Below are 20,010 nucleotides of genomic sequence, written 5' to 3'. Positions count from 1 at the left end.
ATCATCAATCTAAATACCCAAGTACTTATAATGGGGAACTTGCACCATTTGGGATCCCTTCAATGAGGAAATATGCAGGTCCTCAGGGTCAATATTATGAGACAAAGAGAACAACATACTTGGTTAATTAGCATTTAGCAGTAGTTTTCGATCAATATGAGATTTTTGAATTACGTCAAACCCATGCTGAAGGTCATGAATGGCCTGCTGTACTGAGGAGGCACAGGACTAAATGACTGTATCATCCGCATAGAGATGAATGTTACAGATTTGAACAGATACTCTAATATTATTTATATAAATAGTGAAGAGAACAGGGCCCAAAATTGAGGCCTGCTGCACACCTTTCAAAACATTAAGGAAACTAGATTTGAAACCATCAGTAAGCACACACTGTGTCCTTTCCGTTCAATAGTTCTTGAACCAATTGCAAGATGCCTGATCTAGGCCTATTTCAGACAACCTTTGAACAAGTAAGAAATGGTCAACCGTATCAAATGCCTTCGACAGGTCACTAAATAAGGCAGCACAACTAACAGGTCTGTGAATTCTTACTGGTTGGTAGGTGATCAAATACTTATGTCATGCAATAAAATGCAAATTAATTACTTAAAAATCATACAATGTGATTTTCTGGATTTTTGTTTTAGATTCCATCTCTCACAGTTGAAGTGTGCCTATGATAAAAATTACAGACCTCTACATGCTTTGTAAGTAGGAAAACCTGCAAAATCGGCAGTGTATCAAATACTTGTTCTCCCCACTGTACATGGGTGGGGGCCTTTCAATATGGGGCCCGGGCACACAAATGCTCCTAAAAAGAAGCATGTATTGATGGCAGTTCTAATGTTTCCATCAGAGGCCCAGGCTTTTGGCATAGATGGCAAAGCTCTAATTTCTGGACTGTACGATTGAGCCCCCCACGGCACTGTTAGTAGGAAAGTTATTCATTTTAACCACCTAAATATACTCACGTATCTGAAACTCAAACATTAATTTCCCAACTGCTTTTTCTATAATTCTACAGGTTCTTTATCATTCTCTGTACCTTATATTCCAAAGCAACCACATGATGCATGCCGTCCATGGTATTGGGCAGATGCTATTTGAGAACTCATCTGGTTTACAAATCAAACTCTAGTTATCTTATTGCAGAGCACATTGTACAACAGTTTTTTTTTAAATATTATATTGTATTACAAGGTATGCTTTATGTGTAGGCTATGCCATATGTATTGGCTAATATGCAGCTGTCGCTTTTAAACCCTCATTCTAGCATACATGACACACACACACATCTTTCTATCTACATGCTTTTATTTGGGTTTCTATGCAAAGTATATGTTTCTTTAAGCCTGCAGCTAGTTATTTGAAATGAGACATACTGTATGTATCAGGCCTAAACATGATTCAACAATTTAATTAACTGACAGAGAGATGGCTAATGAAACACAAGTTGACATTTACAGTAGGCTTGTCTGTAACATTGGCTAGCTTTCAATAAATTGGCTAAATGGTAAACAGATCTACCTCTTCATATTGTCAAGACAATTCATATTGTATGCAACATATTTCAAGTGCACTCAAAAACAGAGCTGGGAGCTAGCTAGCTATGTAAATGTTCCTCTTCATCAGACAGCAGCTCACGTTTTCACAAGAAGCTGTGTTTACATCATAGATAGAAGCATAGCCTTCATCACGAGGTGTATGTACGGGAGTTCTGATTGGTTTTAAGTTTAGTAGTTAAGCAAATTTTTCTTAGCGGCTGAGTGTTGGAATATATGTTTTAGGACAAAATGTGTAAGAATTGAAGGGGCCAACAAATTTGTGTCACAAGAATGTTTTACTGTCATATACAAAAAAATCTGTTCCTCCCTTTAAGGCTTCGGCCAACCACCTATCTGTCCTCCACCTCAACACACTTATGGACCCTTCCCAAATTAATTTGAAGGCAGCATACTTCCTGGGGTCCAGCAGAATTAAGGCAGTTATACAGTTTTAAAAACATTACAATTCAATTCACAACAGATTTCACAACACATTATGTGTGTGCCCTCAGTCCACTACTTCACTAGCACATATCTACGACATAAAATGCACACGTGTACATATGTGTATAGTGTGCGTATGTTATCATGTGAGTGTATCCATATGTCTGTGCCTGTGTGTCTTCACATTCCCTGCTGTTCCATAAGGTGTATTTTAATGTAATTGTACTGCTTGCATGAGTAACTTCATGTGGAAGTTCCATGTAGTGATGGCTCTATGTAGTACTGTACACCTCCCATAATCTGTTCTGGATTTGGGGACTGTGAAGAGACCAATTATTATTTTTACTGTGAAATAGCATTGTATCTGGTCAAACACCATTTTTTCCAAAACTTTACTAAGGGTTGGTAACAGGCTGATGTTTGGTTGGATGTTTGAACCAGTGCTTTGCTATTCTTGGGTAGCGGAATGACTTTTGCTTTCTTCCAGACCTGAGGGCACACACTTTCCTGTAGGCTTAGATTGAAGAGATGGCAAAAAGGAGTGGTAATATCATCCACTATCACCCTTAAGTAATTTTCCATCCAAGTTGTCAGACCCCGGTGGCTTGTCATTGTTGTTAGACAACAATAATTGTTTCACCTCTTCCACATTCAAGTTACGGAATTCAAAATTACAACGTTGTCTTTCATAATTTTGTCAGTTATAAATGGATGTGTAGGTTCAGAATTTGATGTTGGCATGTCATGCCTAAGTTTGCTATCCTTGTCAATGAACAAATCATTAAAGTACTTGGCAATATCAGTGGATTTTGTGATGAGTGAGCCATCTGATTCAATGAATGATGGAGCCAAGGTTGCCTTTTTGCCCCAAATTTCATTTAAGGTACTCCAAAGCTTTTTATTATCATTCTTTATATTATTTATCTTTGTTTCAAAGTACAGATTCTTATTTCGTTTAGTCACATGATTTCTTAATGTACAGTATGTTTGCGAATCGGCTGTGCAGCCGGACATATTGGTCAATCTTTTTGCCTCATCCCTCTCAACCATAACATTTTTCAATTCCTCATCAATCCACAGAGATTTACATTTTTACAGTCATTTTCTTAATGGATGCATGCTTATTAGGAACTGGAACAAGCAAATTAATAAATATGTCAAATTCAGCATCTGGTTGCTCCTCATTACACACCATAGACAAGCAAATATTCTTTACATTTTCAACATAGAAATCACTACAAAACATCTGCTTACATGTTATAGGCTGATATTATTATGTTAGTATATGCTTATACATGTTTCATTAGTTGTTATGTTAGGATTACTTCTGTCTGCAATCCCATGTAACATTAAAACAAGTTATCTATCGGCTTGGCATAGTTCTGGCTACAGTACAGTATGCAGGCCATGAGGAGTAATCCATTCATTGTTGTTATGGAACCCAAGATGGCTACCAGTTAGATCTTCGAGTTGCTCACCTAAAATGGCCGACCGGTAACATCCGGTCACTTCCTCATACGAATCGTAGCCTCTACCAAGATGTCCATTGTTAGCCAAATAGCATGCTAACTCCTAGCTGCTAACCCTAATGCAAACTCCTCCCTACTGTACATAGTTCTGTATGCTGTACCTATAACCTGAAGCTTACAAGCCTCCACTGTATATATTGTGTGCTACTACCCACAGCCTGTGGCCTGCTAGCCTAGCATGCTAGCTTTTCTTGTATATTTTACATATGCTAGCCACTAATTGTATCTTGTGTATACTATGCTATGCTAGCCCACCTGTATATACTGTCATAATGTGTGCTACATTAGTTGGTTGCTACAAACTTCTCTTTGTAAGCCATACTGTTAGCCTAGCTGCTAATACATGCTAGTAGCTCTGTCCATAGTGTACTATTGTATCCTACTGTGTACCACATTAGCTTATGCTAATACCTGACCATTATAGTACGTGTCATCCTCATTGCTATTACATAGTCATTAGCCTGTAATGCCATTATGTAATACATGCTCTTCTCTTGTAGACAACCACTACAACACTTACACTACTAATAGTCTCCTCTTCCAGTTTGCCATGTGTGTGTGTGTGTTTGGTAATAAAGTGTGCCTTGTCTCCCTGTCTCCTGCTGGTCATTCTACATCCTCTAACCGGGATGCCGGGACAGTTGGACCTACACCTAAACCGGCACTAATAAGAATTAGTTCTTAACTGACTTGCCTAGTTAAATAAAGGTTCAATTTAAAAATTTAAAAAGTGGGGGAAATGTGAAAACAGAGCATGGGGTCAATGAGCATGGGGTCAAAGGGGAAAGGTGAAGGCCTCAGCAGTCAGAGTCCATCCTCTCTGGGCGGGCTGACTGGCAGCTGCTGGGCGGTGTGAAGACTTCCGGGTCGCTGATGCCCAGCTGGAGGTCAAAGAAGCGGGTAGAGGTAGTGATGCTGCTGTTCCTGGTGTAGGTCTCCTGGACAGGGTAGCAGTCCTTCACTGTGTAGACGCCCACCCACGCCTCATCTGGTGTAGCAGGGAGAGGTAGGATTAGGATTGACTTTATTGTCCCTGAGGGGAAATTTGCACATTAAAATGTTCTGTTGCGTCTACATAGAATACCATAGGTTAAAAACATGAGCTTCCCCGCCCCACACACACACACACAGGTTAATCAGTCCATGGCAAGGCTGTGACTTGATGATCTGTTCCACATGATTTAAGAAGTTAAACAGTCACATAGTGGCTAATGTGGCCTAGCAATACTGGCGCAGCATTTGACACATATCTACAGTGTCTGCTTATGTTTGAATCTGGTCAACTGCCCTTTGACAACCTCTAGCACAATATGTTCAATAAAATCTGAAAAACTTGAAAAAACACTATGCACATGAATATCTTCCACAATAATGCACAATTATGAGTTAGACATCACAACATACAAATAGGATACTTTGCAAGGGTCTGTATTCTCAGAGTGGTGAAAACGATCCCATTTCACCAAGAGCCAATTTGCAGCAAGACAACTAGGAAATCACCACCAGGGGTCAAGTGGACAAAATCTGTGTTGACTGTTGACTGATTCACATGATGCCCTTGACCTTTTGAAATAAGTTGCTTGTCATCTCCTGACAAGCACTTTGCACTGAACACCCTTGATAAAGGGGATTTTCACCCTGGGGGAATCTGGGCATGTTTTCATTATGTCATTGTGTGTGTAGATATGGTTGTCCTTGTTCAGTAGAGCTATTGGATGTCTTTCAGTGATGTTCCTATCAGCAGACTCATTGCTAAATATACAAGCTGACAAAATAACTTAGTTTATCTACTGAAACCCATATTGTGTGTTGCTAGCTAACACACTGTGTTACAGTGGGGGGGGGATCAAATCATTTTTATGTTTGCTGACTTAATTAGGTTGTCGCTGGATGACTACAAAACACTTAAGGTGAAGAGCAAAATACACCCGGTGAAAATTAAGGTTACTGGTTATACTGGGGAGAACGTACCAGTCAAAGGAAGCTGCATAGTAACTTTACAGCACAAAGGAAAACAGTTCAGAGCACAGCTGCTGTTTGTGGAAATGAGTGTACAGCCTATTCTAGGGATCAATGCATGTGAAAAGCTAAATTTGTTGAAAAGTGTGTATGTAGTGACGTCACAGAGTGAAAATGACCAAAAATCATTACTGGCTGAGTATGAGGATGTGTTTGAGGGTCTTGGATGTTACCAGGAGCACACAAAATATGTACTGATGACAAAATTACTGCAGTTGTGCATGCATGCAGAAAAGTTCCATTTGCACTGAGGAAAAAGCTCAAGGAGGAACTCGGACGCATGGAAAAGATGGACAATAATGGATGAACCTACAGACTGGGTAAGCTCACTGGTTATCGTGGTGAAAAAGAAGGGCGATCTCAGGATATGTCTAGACCCGAGAGATCTCAATAAAGCATTTCAAGTTGCCAACCACGGAAAGTCAACCTAAAACTAAACAAGGACAAATGCGAGTTTGGTGTGAAAACACTTACATTCGTGGGAGACGTACTTTCAGAGGATGGAGTCAAACCAGACCTGAGGAAAACATCAGCCATCAACAACATGGAGCGCCCGAAAAACCAGGACGACGTCAGACGCTTCATGGGCATGATCCCCTACCTTGCAAAGTTCATACCTCAACTGTCAGCACAGTCAGCTCCACTCAGATGTCTTCTGGAACAGAAAAATGAATGGGAATGGTCCCATGAACAGGAAAACTGCTTCAAAAACCTAAAGAAGACAATCACAGAAGAGCCAATGCTCAGGTTCTATGATCCAGAGAAAAGCACAAGGATTTCTGCAGATGCGTCAGTTTGGCCTAGGAGCAGTTCTTCTGCAACAGCATGACGACATATGGCAACCTGTCGCTTATGAGTCCAGAGCCTTGACAGGCGCAGAGACAAGGTATGCACAAATAGAGAAAGAACTACATGCGAGCACATACGCTTGTGAAAGGTTTCACTAATAAGTCTAAGGACGAGACTTCGAAGTAGAAACCGACCACAGACCATTGGTGTCAATCATATCTAAGCCACTGAATGATTTACCAATGAGAATCCAGAGAATGTTGATCCGACTGCAAAAGTATGATGTGAAGATGATCTATACCCCGGGAAAGTTCATGTTCGCCACGACACGCTTTCTTGAGCAGTCAACAAGAAAGAGAGCTTCGACACACATAAAAACACAGATTCAGGCCTACGTTGACATGATCGTAGCATCACTTCCTGTGTCTTCTGAGAGAATGGAGCAGATCAAAAGAGAGACTGCAGCTGACCAAACAATGACAGAGTTGAAAGAAACAACACTGATAGGATGGCCCGCACAGAAAAACAACTGTCCAAAGAGAATACAGGATTACTGGATGTGCAGAGCAGAGCGCACCGTTGTGGGTGACATAGTGTTCAAAGGCAACAAGATTATCATTCCCATGACACTATGTAAAGAAATGCTACAGAAAATACACGACGGCCACTTGGGTGAGGAAAAATGCAAACGACGAGCACGAGAAGTAATGTACTGGCCAAGAATGAACCAGGAAATCAGCCAGACCACTGCTTCATGTGAACTGCCAAAGCAGCAAGCAGAGCCGCTAATCCCTCATCCAGTACCCAACAGACCCTACTACAAAGTTGGAGTTGACCTTTTTGACTGCAATGGCAAAAGTCACATTGTTGTTACCGACTACTACTCAAACTACCCTGAAGTAGCAACACTGCCAACTACCTCCAGCAAAGCTGTAATCACCTACCTGAAATCAGTCTTTGCAAGACATGGGGTTGCATCTGAACTGTACTCAGACAATGGCCCGCAGTTCTCAAGTTCCGAATTCCGATAGTTCGCTAACGACTGGGGATTCCGACACAACATTTCCAGCCCCAACTACCCAAGGTCCAACGGCTTAGCAGAGAGTTCAGTCAAAATCGTCAAAGGTCTAATGAAAAAGGCACACGTTGGAAAGGAGGATTTCCTAAAAAATCTGATGATCTTCCGCAGCGCACCACTGCAGAACAGACTTTCACCTGCACAAATGTTGATGGGACGTCGCATCAGAACCAACCTACCCATCCATGAGGACTTGCTAACCCCCAGAGGTGCTCACAAAGTCACTATTCGCAAAGGAAAAACAGAAAGACAGACAAAAACAGCAACACAGTAAAAGTACAAGACACTTACCTGAACTGAAACCTGGAGATCATGTACGACTCCGAGACATCACTACAGGAATCTGGATGCAGCAAGGGTGTGTGCAGAGAGAAGTTGCACCGTGATCCTATGAGATCCAAACGGAGCACAACTGAGACGAAACAGAGTGGATCTAAGGCTTCAGCCATTCACTCAAGGGACTGAGGATCATCAGGAGGATACTGCTGAAGCGTCAAATGCCTTTAGAAATGGACAATTCAGTCAGAACACCCTGACTGACAACGCTGTCCAACTACTTCAGGAAGCACAGAATGACCAAAAAAGACTGTCAGAGCCCCTGAAAGGCTATTGAGTAGCTTGGATGAAAGGTGCCCAGGGGTGCCCAGAGTAAACGGCCTGCTCCTCAGTCTCAGTTGCTAATGTATGCATATTATTATTAGTATTGGATAGAAAACACTCTGAAGTTTCTAAAACTGTTTAAATTATGTCTGTGAGTATAACAGAACTCATATGGCAGGCAACCTGAGAACAAATCCAAACAGGAAGTGAGAAATCTGAGGTTGGTATATATTCAACCCATTCCCTATTGAAATCCCCTTGGGATATGAATGAAGATTCACTTCCTAGGGTTTCCACTATATGTCAACCATCTACAGAAATTTGAATGAGGCTTCTACTGTGTTGTGGGACTGAATGAGAGGGGAATGAGTCAGACTACTGGCAGAGAGCCAGTTCCAGGTCACACGCATACGACATGATATCTTCCTGCGTTCCGTTCCTCCTCAAGACACAAAGGAATTCTCCGGTTGGAAGTTTATTGAAGATTTATGATAACATCCTAATGATTGATTCTGTACTTAGTTTGAAATGCTTCTTCGACCTGTAATATACCTTTTTGAAGATTTTGATGAAAAAATGATCGACAATCACCAGCGTTTGGATAGGTGTACCAAACACGCTAAAAAAAGTAGCTAATTGGACATAAATAACGGACATTATCGAACAAATCAAGCATTTATTGTGGACCTGGGATTCCTGGGAGTGCATTCTGATGAAGATCAACGGTAAGGGAATATTTAGCATGTAATTGATGGTTTATGTTGACTACAACATGGCGGCTAATTTGACTTGTTCTGAGCACCGTCTCAGATTATTGCATGGTTTGCTTTTTCCGTAAAGTTTTTCTGAAATCTGACACAGCGGTTGCGTTAAGGACATGTATATCTATAATTCCATGTGTATAACTTGTATTATCATCTACATTTATGATGAGTATTTCTGTTGAATCGATGCAATGCAAAATCACTGGATGTTTTTAGAACTAGTGAATGGAACGTGCCAATGTAAACTCATATTTTGATAAATATGAACTTTATCAAACAAAACATACATGTATTGTGTAACATGAAGTCCTATGAGTGTCATCTGATGAAGATCATCAAAGGTGAGTGATTAATGTTATCTCTATTTGTGCTTTTTGTGACTCCTCTCTTTGGTTGGGAAAATGGCTGTTTTTATTGTGGTTTGGTGGTGACCAAACATAATCGTTTGTGGTGCTTTCGCCGTAAAGTCTATTTGAAACCGGACACTGTGGTGGGATTAACAACAAGACTACCTTTAAAACGGTATAAGATACATGTACAGTGAGGGGGAAAAAGTATTTGATCCCCTGCTGATTTTGTACGTTTGCCCACTGACAAAGAAATTATCAGTCTATAATTTTAATGGTAGGTTTATTTGAACAGTGAGAGACAGAATAAAAACAAAAAAATCCAGAAAAACGGGTGTCAAAAATGTTGTAAATTAATTTGCATTTTAATGAGGGAAATAAGTATTTAACCCCTCTGCAAAACATGACTTAGTACTTGGTGGCAAAACCCATTGGCAATCACAGAGGTCAGACGTTTCTTGAAGTTGGCCACCAGGTTTGCACACATCTCAGGAGGGATTTTGTCCCACTTCTCTTTGCAGATCTTCTCCAAGTCATTAAGGTTTCGAGGCTGACGTTTGGCAACTCGAACCTTCAGCTCCCTCCACAGATCTTCTATGGGATTAAGGTCTGGAGACTGGCTAGGCCACTCTGGCTAGGCCAATTGCTAATAAATAAAACGTTTTTAAGAAAGGGGCACCTGGACTGAATGTTTTGTTTATGTGAAAAGAAATAGAGCCACAATAGAGTATTGTTGGACAGACTATATTTAGTTGAAAAAATAATACATCAGAATAAGTTTATTGCCTCTTCAGTGATGAGAGCAATGTAAAAAAAAAAAGCAGTAACAATTGGGGGAAAGAAATGTGTGTTAATTGAAAATTGCATGTTATGCAGGTTGGGTAAACAAATGTGATGTGACATGTGTAGTTACATAGAAAAGTAGTTTTATTTTAAAGGAAGGAAAATGTGTTGTTATGTGTTAATAACATTTAGGCTACGTTACCCAGCAGGCTATGCGGGGGGGGGGGGGGGGTTAGGTGGTTGAAGAATGCCTTGCATGGCTAAACAGGGAGTTTTCTAGGTGAAGTATATGTTCATTAAAAGTGGTTAAACCTACGCCACGGTTTGTCATTATACAAGGAGCAAACATAAGTGACCTTAATTGCCTATTAGTGTCTTAACGACCGTTCCACAGGTGCATGTTAATGAATTGTTTATGGTTCATTGAACAAGCATGGGAAACCGTGTTTAACCTCTCTAGGGTATGTGGGACGCTACGTCCCACCTGGCAAACATCCAGTGAGATTGCAGAGCGCCAAATTCAAATATTGAAATACTCATGATAAAAATTCAGAAAACAAAACATATGTTACATCATCTTTAAACCTAACTTCCTGTGAATCCAACCACGGTGTCAGATTTAAAAAATGCTTTACGGCGAAAGCATACCTTACGATTATTTGAGAACATAGCCCAGTTGACAAATCATTACAAACAGTAACCAGCCAAGCAGAAGAGTTACAAAACTCAGAAACAGAGAGAAAATTAATCCCTTACCTTTGATGATCTTCATATGCTTGCACTCAGAAGACATTCATTTGCTCAATAAATGTTCCTTTTGTTCGATAGTCTCTTTATATCCAAAAACCTCTGTTTTGTTCGCGTTTTCTTCAGTAATCCACAGGCTCAAACACAGTAAAAACAGGGAGACAAAACATCCAAATTGTATCCATAAAGTTCATTGAAACATGTCAAACGATGTTTATATTCAAGCCTCAGGTTGTTTTTAGCCTAAATGATCTATAATATTTCAACCGGACAATAACGTCTTCAATATAAAAGGTAAACAAGAAATGCACTCTCTCGGGATTGAGCATGAAAAAGCTCTGTGACAAGTCAGGGTCCACTCATTCAGATTGGTCTTACTCACTCATTTACAAGAATACAAGCCTGAAACCATTTCTAAAGACTGTTGACATTTAGTGGAGGGCATAGGAACTGCAAATTGAGTCCTAAGTCAATGGATCCTGTAATGGCATTGAATAGAAAACTACAAAACCCCCAAAAAACTACTTCCTGGATGGATTTGTCTCGGGTTTTCGCCTGCCAAATCAGTTCTGTTATACTCACAGACACTATTTTAACAGTTTTGGAAACGTTAGAGTGTTTTCTATCCAAATCTACCAGTTATATGCATATCATATCTTCTGGGCCCGAGTAGCAGGACGTTTAATTTGGGCATGCTTTTCATCCAAAATTATTTTGGATTTTGTTATTTGGATTTTGACGAATTATCTTTGAAAGACAGGGTCCTGAAAAAGGGCATTTCTTTTTTTGCTGGGTTTAGATGACAACTACAGGTAGCCATATCTATGACTATAAATAGAAGAGGTTTTAAAGTCGGAGATCTATTGTATCTCCATTGTAAAAGCTCTTCTCTTTTTAGTTGTAGATATGGCTACTAAACAGCAAGCTATAACATGGCATCTGCTAACTTGTTACTATGCGCCAGGCCTCTCATTTGTAACTTTTTAGCAAACGTGTAACATCAGCAACTGTAAATAGTTTTACTAGCTAGTTATGTAGCATAATTGATGAGGGTTGCTTATGATTATGACCGTGGATGCATTTCAAAATGACAAATTTATAGGCATGACGCAAGATAGGATTCCAAACAGTTGTAAATAACATATATTAGCTATCCAGCAACTTAGCTAGTTTGGTTTACTAGCTAGCTAACAGTGAGGAGAAACAAAAATACAACAATTTAACAGTTGTAAATCTCAAAAACTGATACGCTTGATTATTTTTACTGAGCAAATATTTTCCTAAGCATGCCTGTTAGACATGGCTGTAGCTTGATACTGTCAGCCTACCTACTTCGGTACATTTGCACGGTCTGGTCACTGTGCAAAGGTTGAGGGTCACGCCATATTTATTTCTATTAGGCTAGATATTGTTCTAAATGTAATCTCTGTGCCTATGCACATGTATGCATGTTCAACTAGTCTACCCAAATGTTGTTATGCTGGCACAGTTCAACTGTCGTTCAAATTGTGCAATGAAGTCTAATTTATTATAAATTTGTTGTCTTACAGACCATACCGTGTGGTGCCTGGGATTCTTCCTGGAGTGGATTTTTGGAGAGAAACATAATTAATTTGCCTGCGTGTGTCATTGTAGCAGAACTGTATCCTGTGAAATATATCCCTCTTGATGGATTGGACATTATGCCAGATTTCAAGCAGAAGATGACTCAAGAGGAGCTGAATGGCAGTTTGATCATGACAAAGTGTTCCCTGACCTACAAGTGTTCCCTGAACTTACTGTATGTTTCTTTGGAATGGCAATTCTACCATGACCACCTCTCCCATCATTGTACATTCCCCACCAGTTCTTTTAGCTACAGATTGTTACACCAGATAATGTGATTTAACCAAAACATTTTGGTATCCCTTACTGCGAGTTACAGAATAGGTACCGTTTGGTGTAGCACAGAATTTTCGACCAACCTTGCGGTCTTCGTCCTCAATTCGTGGAAACACAAGTCTCATAAAATATCCATGTTCATTTGCAGGGGGTCAGTTTGAATTCAGAAAATGCTCAGTTACTAAAGTAAATACAGATTTTGCTCCATCAAGTAATCCAACCATGTGTACGTCTCCACCCTGTTTATTTAAATTATTCTCTCATTCATCGAGACTGGTGTCTGTCATCATGACATGCGGCACTTTGGGGTGGACACGCACCTGTCTCGATCAATTGTTATCTGCTATTATTTTATTTTGTAACTATTTTTCCTTTAGTTTATTCAGCAAATGTTTCTGGATTGTGAGTTAAGGGCAAATAAGCATTTCAGAATAAGGTCTACACTTGTTGTATTCGGCGCATGTGACAAATACAATTTGATTTGAAAAGTATTGATTTTAATAACAAAGCATTTTCTAAATTTCGAACGGACCCCCTGCAACAGAACACAGACATTTTGAGGCTTCTGTTTCCACGTATCGAGGACGAAAACAGCATTGCCAAGCTAAAATTGGTCGAACATTTCCTATGCTACACCAAACAGTACTCATCCTGTAAATCCCAGTAATGGATACCAAAAATCTTTGGTTAAATAACATCTGTTGTAACAATCTGTAGCTACAGTTCTCTGCACTTTACTACACCTGAGACACACTGAACTGTACTACACTGTTCATACTGTATTTTTGGGGGTATGTTACCATATACATTTGTTGTTGAATACCGAGTCCTCTTTTTGAGATGGCATTAAATATTGAACATTCCCCTGTATTTTAGATTTTGACAAATAAACATTATTTGGATATATCTGAATGTCTAACATCTGTTTGATGCTACAGAGCCCTGTACAGCTTATTTAAATATATTTTGTGAATCCATATTTGAATCCACTTATTTGAAATTAGCACAGACAGCCAGAACAGCACACGGGCATGATGACAAACTTTTAAAAAATTACCTATAGAAGTTCTGAGATTACTGTGTGTTGGTCGTTCAAAGTAAATAACGGCATGAACCAAGTTTGTGGGCATGCCCCATCTACTTAACGGGGTGGTATCTGCATTCGCTATGAATGCTGGACTTTGTGGTTCACTATGAGCAGATGAATACAAAGGAAGTCAAAACTTTCCGATTCTAGCAGTGAAATTAAAATGTACTTCTTCTAGCTTGTGGTTTGGATAATGTTGATGTTTTTAACAAAAACGTAATGTTGTTAATATAGTAATGACTATGTCGTGGCAGAGCCAGGGGGAAATTCCTCTTTAACGGACTTCCCCAGAGGAAGTTGCCACCACTATTTCATTGTAATTTCCTGTCCTAGAGAGGAAATGCATGTTTAGGTTCAACCGAAGAATGATGAAGGCTACTTATACATATTCACAAATTGGGTATGAGAATTTCCACGTGGAGTTGATAAACATTAACAAATAGGGCACTGAAGGCTGTCAGTGAAGCTAGCTTGAATGCTAACCTTATCTAGCTAGCTATCTTGCTAACATGATCTAGCTAGCTAATGTTATCAGATGTTGCTTTAAAAAAAAAATACTACACCGTATGGAGCTGGATATGTCATAAGTATTGATTTGGGGAAAACTGGGCCTCCTGGGTGACGCAGTGGTCTAGGGCCCTGACCAGCCGCAGCCGGCCGTGACCGGGAGGTCCGTGACGCACAATTGGCCTAGTGTCGTTAGGGAGAGTTTGGCCGGTAGGGATAACCTTGTCTCATCGCGCACCAGCGACTCCTGTAGCGGGCCGGGCGCAGTGCGCGCTAACCAGGTGCACAGTGTTTCCTCCGACACATTGGTGCGGCTGGCTTCCGGGTTGGATGAGCGCTGTGTTAAGAAGCAGTGCGGCTTGGTTGGCTTGTGTTTCGGAGGACGCATGGCTTTGAACCTTCGTCTCTGCCGAGCCCGTACGGGAGTTGTAGCGATGAGACAAGATAGTAACTACTAACAATTGGATACTATGAAATTGGGGAGAAAAGGGGGTAAAATTAAAAAGATTTGGGCCACACTGGCCTATTGTTATATCCAGTTTTGGCATCTTCTATAACTTGCAGTGGAGCACATAGTGAAACAAAACTTTAAAGATCAAAACCATTCATCTTGGGGCTATGGGGGGAGCATATCACACATTTATACCATTTATAAAACTATAATATATATATTTTTAAACAGACTAGCTAAAAAATAAGTGAACATTTATAAATTATCTAATGGATTATGATAATGTTCTGGAAAAAAAAATGGTGCAAAAACATATGTTTGCACCCCCTATTTTAAATTTGCACCCCATATTTTAAATGTATTATAACCATTGCTCAGGTGGCCAAGTAAAACACAAGGCTGTTTGGTTCTCTGAGTCGATAAGAAGAATAACTTTACAGTTGTTTCTATTGGTTTAACATTGCTCTGTATATGAAAATATAAGTAAACATTGAAGCATTTCCTGTTTCTTCTAAATAAGATGGTGTTTGCCAGCCAGGTGAGCTTGATGCTTCCAAACATTTATAAACCAACTTTTTGGTCTTCAATGGACCTTCATCAGGGACCTTCACTTCCTTCTAAGTATACAGTTTTTCAACAAGCACCTAGTAACACAATGGAGTGAGTGTAGGAACACCTTCCTAATCTCGAGTTGCACCCCCTTTTGCCCTCAGAACAGCCTCAATTCGACGGGACATGGACTCTACAAGGCGTCGAAAGCGTTCTACAGGGATACTGGCCCATGTTGACTCCAATGCTTCCCACAGTTGTGTCAAGTTGGCTGGATGTCCTTTGGGTGGTGGACAATTTTTGAGTCACACGGAAAATTTTGAGTGTGAAAAACACAGCAGCATTGCAGTTCTTGACGCACAAACCGGTATGCCTGGAACCTACTACCACACCCCGTTTAAAGGCACTTACTTACTTTTGCGGGCCGGTTTCCTATCTGACCACTCCTGCACCTCGATCATGTCTCCAGGTCCACCGATAAAGTACTGGTCCTCATAGGTGGAGTTCATAGGGATGTCAAAGGGGTCCCAGGCCTGGGTCAAGGGGATCTTAGAACACTGCTTCGTCTTCTGCTCGATCTGGAACAGCAGGCCACTGTTGTACAGGTAGATAAACTCAAAGTATCTGGAGAGTGAGTGCAAAACAAAGGAAATATTAAAATGTCAAGTTTGTAATAATAGGAGAAAATGCATGTGATTTGAATCGTTCATACTGTAGCTAGGTAAATAGTAGCTATTCAACAAGAAATGCAAAAATCCAAAAACAGGGCACTGGATCAACTACTTTCATGAAGGTCAGAAGCAATGCTGACTCATAGGTCTGAACATAAAACAGTTCTAGTTCATAAAGAACACATCTGCTTATTATTTCAAATATGAATTCAAAAACATTTATAGTCTTATTATATTGGTAAAGGTTCAATATCACACAAAATGTCTTAGATTTTATATTTTTGTTTCATAAGTTTGCTGTTATTGTCTATTTAGGTCTGCAATCACAATGGTAGAGGGACGGCTCTAGCCATATTGACGCTTTGTAGCGGCCTTCATCGGTATTTCATCAGTATCCACAATACCTAACCTTTGTTTACTTGACCTCAGCAGTTGGACAAACGCTATTCATGAATAAAAACGAATGTTTCAAAGTAGCCTGCTTACTTCTGGCATGGTGTATGTCTTTTATTCTGTTGAAGAAGCCTTATTCTGTGGTTCTGTGCATCATACGACACCGAGGCCCGTGTATTTCGTCCTGTGTTGTGGTTGTATTCAACGGATCTGCCCTCCCATTGTAAGGGCGCAAGACAGGGCTGAACCGGCGGTGCGAAAGCTGTCTCCGGGTAGCTCAAAGCAGGTACCACCGCTCCCAAGCAAAATGCAAACACAAGAGGTACAACATGAGTCATCCTGGAGATATGGAAATCATTTAAGTGAAGGTAAAAATCATGAACTGTTGATTTCATTTGATATGTGGCAGCAGGTTGATAACACCACAGAGTCTTTGATACCGTTACACTCAAATAAAAAGCCCGTTTGTTTTTTCAGAGCAGCTCACGCAGTCGCAAATCCGTCCTATGATAATAAACATGTTTGTATAAAAAGGATACATTTACGGTAACATTGTTATATTAATTATTGTAAACATAAATAGCATGATATGTAGTCGTACCTTAGAATTGAACAAGCACAGGAACATTTTGCATTTTGAAATGTACATGTTTAAAATTGATATTTGCCCACTTATCTTTATTTCTTTACAATGTATTTATATAAATGATATAAACATAAATAATAGCCAACAAATAATAGTCCATACATAGTATGGAACGCCGTTTGGGTCTTGACTTTTCAAAAGTGACACAATCCAAAGAACACTATTTGACGTGTCAAATAAGCTTGTTGACCAATCAGGACCTGAATAGGACTGCAGTCACATAACAATTTATCGCGTTCATACATTTTTTACGTAGTTATTACACAATGATTACAGTATCACTCGTATTTCATATGTCACAAGGATTCATCGATATGTATGCTATGATACTGGTATAGTTGTCTCGCGCACCTGCCCTTCCCTGGACAGTGCTGATCGTAAAAACGCTAGCTAGCTGATGGATGTAAACAATGTTCTTCCCCAAAAACACAGCAAAACGACATAATATGTTTCAGTAGCTATAGTTAGCTAGCTAAGGGTTACAGATCAAGTAGCTAGGTGTCATCATCTAAAATAACCCTAATTTGTAAGACAGTTCTTACTTGATTAATGGTGGGCGGACCCATTTATGTGAAGCTAGCCACAATAAGGATTAGCCACAATAGTGGACTTTGCGGTTAGCCTTCAAAATAAAATGTCATTGACAGTAATGCAAATGAATACAAATAGTATAATTATGCCAAAATTCAACAAAATACAATAATTTATTGATTTGACAAAAATGTTGAAATCACACTGGATGTATTAGACTTTAGAATTGCATTGGGGGCATACTTATTTCACAGTACAGCCTACCTATGGATTGTGGATCAGTGACATAGCACTTATTGCGGGACTCTGAAACAACTGTGAATTGAGCCACATTTATTGTACCAGTTAACATACTATCTGTATTGAACACTGTTCCAGAGGAAAAATAATACATTGTGTATGTTTTGGAGCTTGATAACTCTTGAGGAGGACTTTGGGGGAAAAGCACTTGGGTACTGAGTAGGCTGATACCATATTTCATTGATCCCTCATTAGGTAAGGCTGTACAGTGCAATATGAATGTCAAAACGCACAATAGTCTGACTGGGGAGGTGATTTCCGACAGTCAAAGTCCCGCAATATGAGCTACAACGCTAATATTTCTGTAAACTCTTCACAGTTGTCACTCTGGGTGTCTCCGAGTGGACTGATACCCCATTTCATTGCTCCACATTCCAACACTCCAACCATGTTTAACATTATCAAGTCTAAATATGGCATGATTTCACCAATTGTAACCTTCTGCATCACTTTCAAATAGGGACTTTTATTTGAAAGGAGAACCACAAATTCCACTATTGTGGCTATCTTCACAACACATATCCCGGTACGGTCAAGCCATAATATAGTAGTTAGATAAAGCTAGCTGGATGATTATACCGTTAGTTTTGGGCAACAGGGTTAAGTAGCAGGCTAGCTATTTTTTTCAATGGGAGAACAACAAGTGGCTACCTAGCTAATACTTACTCACATGGATTCCTAAATCATTGCTAAGAATAATGAAAATGACTCCAGTTTCTACTGTTCATTGTTTTCAGGCTGGTTGTATTGGTGCTAGCTAGGTACCAAGCTAAAGCTAGCTAGTTACCCCAAAAGTTATTTGCAAACATTTTTGATCCTGATCTAATATCAAATAATATTGAATGCTTACACAGACGTTTTCCCATTCGGTCGAACAAATAATGCCTTATTACCAACGCGGTACTGTATAGCTGTGACAGTGATCGTAATTGTTGCGCTTGGCTTGCACGTGCAAATTCAGCACACACAACATTCTATAATAGAACTGTGTAACGGCGTTCCGTACAATAGTGCGTAGGCTAAATTACATTATGTTCTTATTTATCTTACTGTTATATAGATCTGTTTATGTGCATGTTTTTTTTTATCATACTTGTCATGAGAGGGCAGGCTTGTAAAAGTTTTGGTTCCATCAATCAGCTGATGCTAGTTTCGCCAGAGATAAAACAATTGCACAATTTCTAAACCATACTGTACTGTCTCTGACAATAGAGCTCGCCCGCTTGTAGTCCTAAAAACCGGACATTAGTTAGCCTACCTCTGGTTTGTTCAGCCATTGCTATACAGAAATAGGGTTTTGGCACATATAGCGAAAATAAAGTCTGAGATTAACACAGGTTTGGGAGATTTTATACGTTTTGTTCTGAGATCATATCAGTCAATTATCATGACCTTTATGATTGATGAAGGCTTTGTGCTTTATGTGCCTTTTTAAATTACATAAAATGCGTCATAATTCACAAAAAGTGACGTTAGCTGATTAAGATTATTTAATTGAACAAAACCTATAAGAGCTCCTAAACTTGTGTTTACCACATACCTTATTTTGGGCATTTATCCAAAACCCTACAAAAACGCTATTTCCCAATAGGCTTTGTTCAACGAACCATTGCGGAGTTCTTTGCGCCATTACCTATTGCCAGAGAAGGAAGAGAGGCCCAACTCGGCGGAAAATCTGTCTCCCTCCAGTAGGTGGCGTTTTTTTTATTCGCAAACCAACCAATAAGTTTTTGTATGGCGGTAAATGAGAGTTTCGAATTTGGTTAGCAAAAACATGTATGGCTTGTTTGCTACATTCGGTTTATTGATCAAATATAAGTTTCGTAATGCTTAAGTTGTTACTAGTGTACTGATATAAGTACGACACGTCACATCCCAGGAACTTTGAGAAAACACGCTGTATCGGAATTGTCTCAAGATTGCTATGCATATTCATAGTAGTATTGCGTCTCTCTCCATGGCTATGCATATTCATAGTAGTATTGCGTCTCTCTCCATGGAATACAGGTGGTTGACGTCAACAACCTTCATGACATATTCAAAATAATATAACTATAATGAGATGTATCCACCAATCAAAAGATATGATAGGCGGGAGCTAGACAGCCCGCTGGGCCAATTTGTGGACAACGACTCATATTGTTAGGGTGAAGAGACATGCATCTAGTTTCAAGTTTCAATGTACAGTGAAATGCCTTACTCAAAACCCAACAATGCAATATTCAATAATGTATTACTAGAAAAAAAGACACGAGAAATAAGAATAGGAAATATGAAATACACAATAAAGTAAGTAAGTATGCAAACTATACACAGGAAATATTTTAAGTCAGTTCCAATACAATAT

At 39.6% G+C, this 20,010-nt stretch overlaps 1 protein-coding gene across 2 annotated transcripts; it reads right to left on the bottom strand.

The window, feature by feature from the left end:
* Positions 1-1,299: 1,299 nt before the first annotated feature.
* epdr1 (ependymin related 1) lies at positions 1,300-19,781 on the bottom strand. Of its 2 annotated transcripts, XM_029641987.2 has the most exons (4): positions 16,280-19,781; positions 15,538-15,746; positions 7,698-7,794; positions 4,424-4,508 (listed from the first exon to the last, which is right to left on the bottom strand). In XM_029641987.2, the coding sequence occupies exons 1-4, from the start codon at positions 16,579-16,581 to the stop codon at positions 4,505-4,507; spliced, it is 612 nt and encodes a 203-aa protein (XP_029497847.1). In that variant the 5' UTR covers positions 16,582-19,781; the 3' UTR covers positions 4,424-4,504. The 2 variants fall into 2 exon arrangements, with proteins under 2 accessions (XP_029497846.1, XP_029497847.1); XM_029641986.2 differs by lacking the exon at positions 7,698-7,794 and having other exon boundaries at positions 1,300-4,508; positions 16,280-19,710.
* Between the last annotated feature and the right edge of the window lie 229 nt (positions 19,782-20,010).

The sequence above is a fragment of the Oncorhynchus nerka genome, linkage group LG9b, assembly GCF_034236695.1.
Source record: "Oncorhynchus nerka isolate Pitt River linkage group LG9b, Oner_Uvic_2.0, whole genome shotgun sequence".
Taxonomy (NCBI): domain Eukaryota; kingdom Metazoa; phylum Chordata; class Actinopteri; order Salmoniformes; family Salmonidae; genus Oncorhynchus; species Oncorhynchus nerka.
This window is presented reverse-complemented; position numbering and strand designations above follow the sequence as displayed.

Bases quoted from the DNA above. Each gene is read 5' to 3' on its own strand.
- epdr1 (XM_029641986.2), bottom strand. From the start codon at position 16,581: ATGAAATCAACAGTTCATGATTTTTACCTTCACTTAAATGATTTCCAT. The intron at 15,747-16,279 runs GTAAGCAGGCTA...CTCACTCTCCAG, and splicing joins AGACATACACCATGCCAGAA to ATACTTTGAGTTTATCTACC. The intron at 4,509-15,537 runs GTAAGTAAGTGC...CTGCTACACCAG, and splicing joins TAGGAAACCGGCCCGCAAAA to ATGAGGCGTGGGTGGGCGTC.